The sequence below is a fragment of the Danio rerio genome, chromosome 8 (genome assembly GCF_049306965.1).
Source record: "Danio rerio strain Tuebingen ecotype United States chromosome 8, GRCz12tu, whole genome shotgun sequence".
Taxonomy (NCBI): domain Eukaryota; kingdom Metazoa; phylum Chordata; class Actinopteri; order Cypriniformes; family Danionidae; genus Danio; species Danio rerio.
The window spans coordinates 24,214,372-24,224,874 of NC_133183.1; the positions used below are offsets into that span (position 1 = coordinate 24,214,372).

The window sequence follows — 10,503 nt, forward strand, 5'->3', positions numbered from 1 at the left end:
TTCCACTTACAAAGTCTGCCATGTAAATAGCAAATGCGCTATGCCACGACGCAAATGACTCTTAAAGAGAATGGGAGATGAGACTCTGATTGGTTCATTCTCAAAACACACCTATAACTCATTAAGTGAATAAGCTCAACCCTGCTAGACCATGCACCATGGCGCAAAGCAGATTTTTCCGTCCTTAAAATTGCAAAAGTGGATTCTGACACGCTCTTAATGCTTTTTTGCCCTGCGCCTTGGACTTTGCACCTGGATCGTCAAAATAGAGCCCCATGTCTCAAATACAAACTATTTACTGTCACCTCCCCTTGTGCCAGTAAAGTAATCATGAGAAGAAAGGTATCATTAAAAGAGGTGGTTTTAATAAAAAACACAAATGTATGTGAACATAAATGTGTTGCATCTGTGTGCACAAATAAATTAACTTTAGCACCACAAGTACCACAAAAAAATAAAACTGCCTAATTTTGTTTTAATAGTGTTTTAAGAGTCATGATCCTAAAAATTAACAATCTGCAATGAATTACCAAAACAAATAAGTAAAATCGTTTGAATTACCTAAACGATTTTTTGCCAAAGTCATAAACAACGGCTTTTACAAATTTGAGATTTAGATCAGTATATTTTGTGATTTAGACCAGTTGTCTTAAATAATAATGATAAAATCATTCAACTGGAAGATGTGAATATTGCATGTCTCACCAGACTCTCTCCATATATTTCAATGGGCAGACTGGCCTCTCTCTGAGCTTTTTCTGTGAGCTCTTCTGGTTGTCCTGATGCCCGAGGGCTACGTGGAGAGGCTGTGTCTGCCAGAGGAAGTATCTCATCAAGCTCACTGACTGACTGATCACTCAACCTGTTCCTGAGAGTTGGCAAAGGCCTCTCGTCATAAGGAAGAGAATTAATCTGTGAAAACACACATGCACACTCATAATGATTCATTTATATGAGGTCCAAACACTTTTTTTCTTTTAAATTAGACATCCAAATCCTTCCTAGCTTCTTTAACTCACGTGAATAATAATTATAACACAAGTGATGTTGAGTAGTTCTTAAAATGCTAGCAATTTGTTACATGCATAAAAACTTTGTCATTATAAACTGCAAAGAAATAATATCTGACTGTCATATAAACCCCCTGAAAGGTTTCTTTTGTGCTGAAGTGACAAACACACCTGTCATCCCATAATTGTCCAGCACAAACTGTGTTCTCATCTTACATGTTATTTCAAGGTTATTAAGCAGAATGGCCAGCACCAAAACAACAATAAAAGCCAAAGTGATCAAGGTGCACTAATAAATCCTTAAAGGAATAGTTCATCCAAAAATGAAACTTCAGTAATTTACTCAACTATGATTTGTCACGAACCAGTTTGAGCTTTTTTCTATTAGAGCTAAACATTGACTTCTAAAGTATTTATGACCGGTTACCAGTTTCTAACATTCTTCAAAATATCTTTAAAAAGAAACTCAATGGTGAGCAAATACAAGAATATTCATTTTTGGAAGAACTATCCCTTTAACAATTTGAATACTTATGCTCTTTATGGTTGCATTACCAAATTTGATCAGTTTAATGAATTCTTGCAGAACAAAAAAGCAAGTCTTTAAATAGAAATATCATTTTGATTTGAGCAAGAGAGTCTTTCAATTCAAATAATTTGTTGTTGATGCTAATGTTTTTTTTTAGATTTTTTTATTAAATGGTAAATCATAAAACTCTCAGGCTAATGCAGATCCCAGACACACATGTTAAACCACACACTTGCACAAATAATAAATCTACAAAGAGCCTTGTGTCTGTGAAGATAGAGTTTGAATATTGTGCTGGAGAAGAGTAGAGCTACACACAAAGAAAGAAAGAGAGAGTGTTTTTCATTAACGCAAATAACCCTTTATAGGGTGTATGGCAGAAAGAAGAACCCTTAAAAGTAGTATCTGTGGTAATGTAAAAGAACCGGGGGGAAAACAAAACATGCACTGGATGACATTTTCATATTCTGCTATGGTTGTTTATTTATTTTTTATTTATTTATTGCCACATCAACAACTTATGGCTATTTCGTGGCAAAATGGAAATACATAAAATATTACATGATAAAAACTAATTTATATTACAATAAAAAAAGTTATTTAGACAAGTACATAAAATATAAATAGATAAAATTCACACAAGTTAAACATGATTTGTCAGTTCAATTTTTGATAATTTTAAATTCTTCCTGGTGGTACCTTTTTAAAAATGTCCATCAAAGTACTCTCCTTAAAAAAATGTTGTATAATGGTATTAAAACTTACACATTCCAACAAAATATGTTTTAAGGTTAGAGCAGCCTGGCAGTGCTACCGTATGGCTGTTACTTTGGCATACACTGACACTTACATCAATCTTGGAGACGTGAGGAGGGGTGAAGGGGGTTGAGGGGATGGTATGCTTGGGACTAGTTGTTTTTGAAGTGTCCTGCTCATCTGTGTCCTTCACAGGTCCTTGTCTCTTCTTTCTATGTGTGTCAGGTGGATGAGGCATGTGTTTCTGTGTCCCCACTCGTGGAGAGAGAAATCCAGAGTCAGAAAGTCCAGACATTCTGTGTATCTGAAAGAACAGGAAAAAAGGTCACATTTAGGGATGAAAATGTTAAGAACTGATGATTTGTTGATGTTTAAGCTGTCTTACATTTAAGACAGCTGGTCACACAAAAACAGAGCTCTCTATAATAACTGTCCACATCATTTATTTTCTGTTGTATAAACATCTCTCTAGCTTCAGATGATTAAGAAGCAAGCAGCTGATCTCAGAACAACCAGCACAGTCATTATTCAGCAAGGAAACTGCTATATCAGAGTACTAATCTTACTGGAGCTGGGCCCTCACGACACAACAGTTGCATTATTCATTCAGAAAATCAAATTAAAGGTAAAGTTCATGCAAAAAAAAAACATAATATTCACTATCTATTTGAACACTGGCATATGTAAGTTTTTTACACACACACCTTATGTTTATTTAATAAAATGGTAAAAAAAATATTGCTACAATATTATTACACTTAAGTAAAACACTGAAATACTACTTTAATAATGTTTCTTATATTAATATATTTTAAAATATAAAGCTTAATTAACAGAAGTCATTACAGACTTCAGTGTCATGACATCTTCAGAAATTATATTAATAATCCAAATTGGTGCTCAGGAAACGTTTCTTGTCATTATCTATATTGAAAAGCAATACCATGCTTAATATTTCTGTAGAAATCTTCATCTTCAAAAGACATTTCAGTAAGCTTCTAAAACTGTAATCATTCTTACTACAAAATCTGTAATATTATGCATTCCAACAGTAATTTGCATGCTTTGAATTTTGCATGAGAAGAAAAAATTTGTTTATTAAGTTGGTCACACAAACTCATACTTAAAACTAGGCATGGGTGGATAACTGTGTTCAAGGTATACCGCGGTTTGTCGGAAGTCTTTCTCCAGCAGAAAAGATCTCCAAAGATGCCGTTTTAAATTGTAAAGAAATCTGTGTTTTTGAAACAAATGAGGACAGCAGAAGTCAATGATTCATTTAAATTATTTAGCCTGACATGTTTACTGTTCCAAAATATTATAAATATTTCCCAAATTAAAATATACCGTGTACAAAGGGGAAAAGGCTTTTGTTTGTCACCCAGACATTTTAAAAAGGGCATCCATTAGAGCAGTAATGTCAATAACGTGATGCCGTGAAACTGTGATATTTATATCCAAGGTTATCACCGTCAGAATCTCATACCGGCTAATGCCTACTTAAAACTGCTTTGTTTGAAGTTGTTCCTTATACATTTTTGACATTAGTGACAATGGCCCTCTTTGCTTACAAAGCATCACTGGAATTTCACTACTGTCACCACACCTTTAGTGTCTTTCTGTCACTTTTGTTCACACATACTGAAACCCAACATTATTTGGATGGCTAAATTGATAAGTGCATGTATACCTGACTGATGTCCAGCAGGTTATGGATCTCCAGCTGATGGTAGACTGCGAGTCTGTAAGCATCCATTTGTTCCTTTTTCTGCTTGGCTGTGTCATAGTCCTCTCGTTCTATTGCACTGAGTTTCTCCACATCATACCGGCCCAACCGTTCGCCCACCTACACAAAAACAGAAAAAAATATAAAAGACAAGAGCTTATCTGAGCTTTAAAGAAGACATTTGACTTGCCAAAAAATTACTGCCAGGCTATATAACAACTGCGGTTTTATTTAAATATCCCTTTCAAGTTAATATGCCCAAAGTTCAACAAAGTACATCCAAATAAAGAACTTTCAAACAAAACAAGGCTAATATAATTACCTTTTGCAGGTCAGCAATAGCTTGTTTGAGTTCTTTGGCCGAATCAAATCTTTCCTCTCGAACCATGACCTGTTTTTTTTGGTCTAGCAGGCGAATGATATGGGCCACCTCAGGGTCCTGATACATGTCAAAAGCCAAGTCATCCAGCGGCGAGATGGATTCACATTTATAACTTGAGAGCCTGCAAGATGATAAGAGTAAACACACAAGAAACATAGAGGACACATTGCACTTATTTATTGTAAAGATTTTACCCTGTGTAAGTGCCATCCAATGAGGAACTGTACTGGCTGCTGTTCAGAAATTGATCAATCAGATGATCTCTGCTTAGCTGGAACAAACACAAGAAAATTAATATTTAATTAAACAGTTAAAGCAAATACACTATTCCTCCAGTTGAATTTCTTTTTATATTTAGAAAGCATGACAATGTTTATTTTATTAAGCAAGGGTTTGTTAAATTGACCAAATGTAACAAAACTATATTATTATAAACAATTTCTTTCAAAAAAATTAATTATTTAATTCTAAAAGTATTATATATAGCTGTATATATAAAATAAAACGCTTTATATATCTATATATCACAATATCTATTTTTTATTGTACGATATATTGTACCAAAATGTATCACGGTAAACAATGTTATGGTAATTAAGACAATTTCTGCCACTTATTTTACAACGCCAGAATGACAATATAACAGTATCAGAATACAAGCACTATCTTTCAAAGAACACATATTTTTTCATTATTAAGAATTTTACATTTACATTTAATCATTAAGCAGACACTTTTGTCCAAGGCAGCTTACAATGGAGTGTATGCACAGCTACTGTTTTTCACCTAATGATAAACTTCAGGTGAAAGATTAATGTGACTATTTTCAAGTTCATAAGATTCCATTTACAGCATCAATGTTGTAATGTATTTACAATACATTAAGTTAAATAGACTTAAGCATTTATTTAGTTGTTCAAACATAAAATAAACTGTCATATTTCAAATACATGGCAGGGGAAAATGGAATTTAATGCAGTGCTTCTAATCCTTTCTGAAACCCACTTCATATTGTATATCTATCAGGCTGTGAAGATCACTGATTTTTTAAGAAATCAGACCTTAAACATGGCAATTTTATAATGGAAAGACCAGAATCGCTGAGGCTGGCTGGTTGGCTGAAATTAAATGTCCGTATGCATATAAACCCCATTAAGGAGGCATTCAGCGATAATACAAAGTAACAGTTATACAAAGTAACTTGTTTGTGCTCAAAGAATTTAGTGCTAAAGTCTGAGTGTTTTTTAATTTAAATTTTTTAGAGAAAGAGGAAGGAAGAGAGAAAGTGCTTCTACATGTGGTCTTGGTTTTATTCACCAGGGTTAAGGTGTTCTCGGAAGAGATGGGTTTCTAGTTCTCGTTTAAAGGATACTAGTGAATTTGCAGTACGTGTGGGAAATTTTAACAATTTAATAATTAGGCATGAGAATCACATTGAAAAAAAGTTACATCATGAATAAAAATAATAAATTGTAACAAAAAAGTGCAAGGTAACAATGGTATTTAGATAAATACTATAATACTTAAGAGTAAATGCTGACACTGACATCTCCAATAGAGATTGGCTGAAATGACTAAGGTTGCGCAAACAGCTAAAATGTTGCTATTGCATGGATGTTTATGCATTGACTTTTATGCATGGGCGAAATATATAGCATCACCAAAAATATTTAGGTCATGTGTGTGTGCTGTGTGATAAGTCAGTATATTGATTACCATGAAAGGCCTAGTTAAAAACTGTAAAAATATTAATTATCATTACAGAAATAATAAACTAAATACACTGAAAGATCAAAGGCTAATTTGAATATTGCAATAACAATGTTCAGTTTTACAGAATTAGAGACTTCTTAAAGGATTTAAGTTCTCAAAAGGGCAAATTTTGACTAGAATAACCTAAATATGCATCACATCCTTTGAATCAAATGTCTTTTGGCTATTAATCTCTACCCAACAAACAAAGGTTAAATATCTTGATTTCTCCCTGTGAACCAAAACGTATTATCACCGGAGTCCTGGATAACACAAAGAGACTCCAAACTGGACAGAGAGAGAGAAGGATTAGAGATTAACAATGCAGAGATTGTTAGTAAGGTGGGAGAGGACGAGAGAGAGAGGAAGTCATGGAGGATAAAAAAGGGGGGGGGGACAAGGTGAACGTAAGAGGAGAAAGAGAGCATGAGAAAAAGAGAAGGGGGAGAGAGTGAACTGGAGATGGGGGAAGGCTGATGCGGATATATTGATGAGTGATCTGATTTGAAGCTCTGCTGTGCTTATGGAGCTCAGACTCACATTACACACATCCACATTCCACCACTGAGCACAAGCCATTAGACCTCCTTAAGAACAACAGCATATGGAAAAAAATGCCTGTCGGGTACTACTGATATACTAACTAAAATGTGAGACATTTAAACCTCAAACCACAAAATGAATTTGATGCATCCCAGAAAATATATCAAATAAATTGACGCTGCTCCATCTAGCTATTGGTATTTTTTAATAATAATTGTTTTCCTGAAAATTTATTTGCATATTAGAATATCACTTGCAATGGCCACAGCATGTTGAACTGGAATTAAAACTGGTAAAACGGCAGGTAAGAATTTAATTAGTTCAAAACAAACTTAAAAACTATTTTTTTTTCTTTGAATATTTTAAGTTTATTTATACATTCATAATAGTTAACACCACACCACATAATATAAGCTTAACATAGTTTTATATTTTCCTCATACATTAGTAAATAACCTCCACCAAAATGAATACTTAGAACATCAAAGGATAATTCATAATTCAATTTAATTATTTGTTAAACAGGATTGTTTAAATAATTACATTCTTTATATATACATATATATATATAAACTAAGTATATTTTAAAAATATGTAATGTATAGGGCACATTTCACACAAATTAATTATTTAAAAAATTATTAATTGATATTAAAAATATTATTTAATGCTATTTAAATTCTACTTCCTCAAATATATATTTTTAAATCAACAATTTTGTTGAGCCTCAATCTGAACTCAGGAGATAAACCAAAAATCTGATACAACCACTGACAAAATGATACAAGTTAAATTTATTTGTGCATGCAATGAGTAAAAAGTGTCTAAAAACAACAAATTCTGTTTAAAACAACAATTTGGCAACTGACAAACTAATGATGACTGCTCTGAACTAAATCTGAGTGAATCCTGTTTGACAGTAAACCAACGCCACCTGGGGGATAAGGTGAGAATATTTCCATAAACAAATGACTATTACTTACTGTTGTTCCAATGTCACTTCCATCTATAGGGTCACCCAAAATATTTAGAGCCACCAACGCAACCTACAACATAGAAAAGAATGTGAGAAGACATCCTTATATTTTACAATAAACAAAGGCATTCCAATTGCCCACATAAACCAGTTTGTACCTGATTGTAGACATTGTATTGATTAACATGGTTTCTGTGAAAGGTAAGCTTCAGGAAAGACCCAACAGCATCAACATGAACTGACTTCAGCTCTCTGGCTCTGAACCCAGTCTTCTCATTGTCAGAGAGAGAAACATACCTGGAAAAGGCAACTCATTCGTTTCAGTGATATTTCAGCAAGATGTCTTTCTTAATGTGTGATTAAATGTTATATAATTAATATACCCTAACTGTTGAGATTGACCAAAATAAAAAAGAGCAGTGATGCTTAGTTCTTAGCTCACCCCAGTCTATGGAGACTGTGAGCCTGCTGGGCTGAGTTGGACTCAGGCAGCATGTCTCCAACATGGAACTCCACCTTGGACGGGATGAAGTACTGATGGGCCAGGAGCTGGAGTTTCCTGATGCGGCATCTCTCGGCCAACTGCAGAATTATTTCCTGAGGGAATGGACAAAACCTACACACAATAGATACAACATTAAAGTAAATACCACTTTAATTAATAACCAGCTATTATGGCAATAATTAACAGCTCATCAAAAAGCTTTTATATTTACAAAGACTTAAAATAATTTATCCTAATTGTAAAAGCATCATTTTAAAATATAAAAATTGGTTCCTATTTTTTTCCAAAAGAACCTTATTTTAACATTAACACACAAACACTGTTTGACAAACGGCAAAGAAACAAAGAAAGAGCAAGATTTAAAGGATTAAAGTGACAATAAAAAAATAATTAATTATTTAAAATTAAAATGAAAATTGCAGACAATAAAACAAGGCTCTGTTTTTATAAAGAAGTTTGTGAATATGGAGTGTTCTGCGTATTTTAACATGAATACACTGTATTACAAGCATACACTTCGGTTTTGAAAAACGCAACATATTTGTTTTTTCGGGCAGCAGTTTAATATTTACAACAGTCCATGAAAGCTCAGATTAACTTATGTACTGTCTGAACAAAAGCTGCAGACAGTCTGAATGAAAATGTAAATACTGTAAAGAAGACATTTTACTTTCTATGGAATACAAAGAAAAAAATAAAATGGAAATGCCATAAAAAAACTCAAATATTTACTAAATGCTTTTTAATTCCAGTAATCAAATATACAGTCGATGATAATAAACATGTGAAACTACCTGGATATAATAATGTAATAATCTTTCTGAAATTATATCATGGTTTATAATCAAACTGGTATTTCTTTCATTCCTTCCAGACTTTAAACTTGTGTGAGCTTTCAGCTTTGTAATTTGTGATCCCTCATAAATCATGTTGGGTACCGCTACACCTGCCTGGGTTGAGAATATAAAATATATCCTGACAAACGAAATATAAAGTACTTTAACCTAGTAGATCTCCAGCCACTGACGGTGGGCGCATGGACCATCAGCTTTTTGGCATTGTAGTTTCCTTCATGACCAGACCAGCTGATCACAGAGAAGCCTATCTTATGAGGCATCCCAGTCCTGAGCTCTGATGGGGACAAACACAACATGATCTTTAATATCCCAAAGCATTCCAGACACACTGAATTAACCTGGCAATCTAGAAAAAAATTCTTTATTGTGGTAAGTTACATTCCTTTACATGCTACAAATAAGCCCTTTTGATACAGTTATATGAAAAATATAATTATCTTTGGGCTGAGATAAAGAATAATCTAAAAAAAAACTAACGACAACGAACTTTATTAAGAGAATACACCTTATTTACATAGCATTTGTCCTTCTTAAACATGCTGCATGAAGTTGCCACGTTAATTAGTAGCTACCTGTTGTACGTTAATACTTATTTCAGTCTACCCTTACATATTGCACATTGTGCTTATAGCTTTGCTGCATATTAAGATAGACCTTAATCGAAATTGATTGGTATGTAAAGAGTTTAGCATTAGCGTGCAATCGGGCTAACGTTAACCAAACACTAACACATTACGCCAACAACTCCTCCAAAACAGCACTTAGGATCTTAACGTTACCCACAAACTAAACGTTAGCCAGATACAATTCAGAGCGATTAATTATTAGCAGTTTAAACATTTTCTATTTAGCACATGAAATTACAAAGTCGTTTACCCAAATATAGCAGTTGCCCACATTCATCTCCATAACCACCGTTTGACAACTGTGGCATGTGCGCATGCGCAGGTTATTTCGATCGTTCTAGACTGAATCCGCTGTTTCTGAACAAATCTTTAGGATGAATGAATCGTTCTCGTTCACGTCTGTACGCAGCACTTTTGTTAACCAAAAAGTCTACTCTGTTTGAAGAATGTTTATGCAGTGAAATATTCTGAACGATATTAAATATTGTTTTATTAGTTAAAATAATAATAATAATAATATCCAAAAACTGAAATTCCGAAATACAACGGAACCTTTTTTGTGGTATGTTAAGCGATTCCTTTGAACAGAGATTCAAATGATTCGAGCCACTCGGGTGAATCAAAACTAAACCAGTTTGTGTCATGAAGTATGGGTGGATGCTGGTACTTGTAGTTCTTTTTAAAAATAAGTCTTTTACAAGTGGGGTTATTACACTAATACGACAATTTGTACAGTTTAACAATAAAGGCTAAATTTCTAAAAGAAAAACTTGCGTATTGAGTCAATTAAAACGTAATTTGAAATGATAAACTCTAGTTATCTTATCGAGTTCTTCTTCCG

General features: G+C 33.6%; 1 protein-coding gene across 3 annotated transcripts in view; it reads right to left on the reverse strand.

The window, feature by feature from the left end:
* cep104 (centrosomal protein 104) overlaps window positions 1-9,959 on the reverse strand; it is a 30,782-nt gene extending 20,823 nt beyond the window's left edge. For all 3 annotated transcript variants that reach the window (XM_003199077.7, XM_005166953.6, XM_073910325.1), the window contains exons 1-10: window positions 9,913-9,959; window positions 9,184-9,310; window positions 8,117-8,290; window positions 7,833-7,971; window positions 7,682-7,744; window positions 4,598-4,674; window positions 4,344-4,524; window positions 3,986-4,141; window positions 2,390-2,599; window positions 706-912 (exon numbers count right to left, since the gene is read on the reverse strand). In XM_003199077.7, the coding sequence (XP_003199125.3) occupies window positions 706-912; window positions 2,390-2,599; window positions 3,986-4,141; window positions 4,344-4,524; window positions 4,598-4,674; window positions 7,682-7,744; window positions 7,833-7,971; window positions 8,117-8,290; window positions 9,184-9,296 (1,320 nt within the window). In that variant the 5' untranslated portion in view covers window positions 9,297-9,310; window positions 9,913-9,959. The remainder of the gene's footprint in view (window positions 1-705; window positions 913-2,389; window positions 2,600-3,985; window positions 4,142-4,343; window positions 4,525-4,597; window positions 4,675-7,681; window positions 7,745-7,832; window positions 7,972-8,116; window positions 8,291-9,183; window positions 9,311-9,912) is intronic.
* Between the last annotated feature and the right edge of the window lie 544 nt (window positions 9,960-10,503).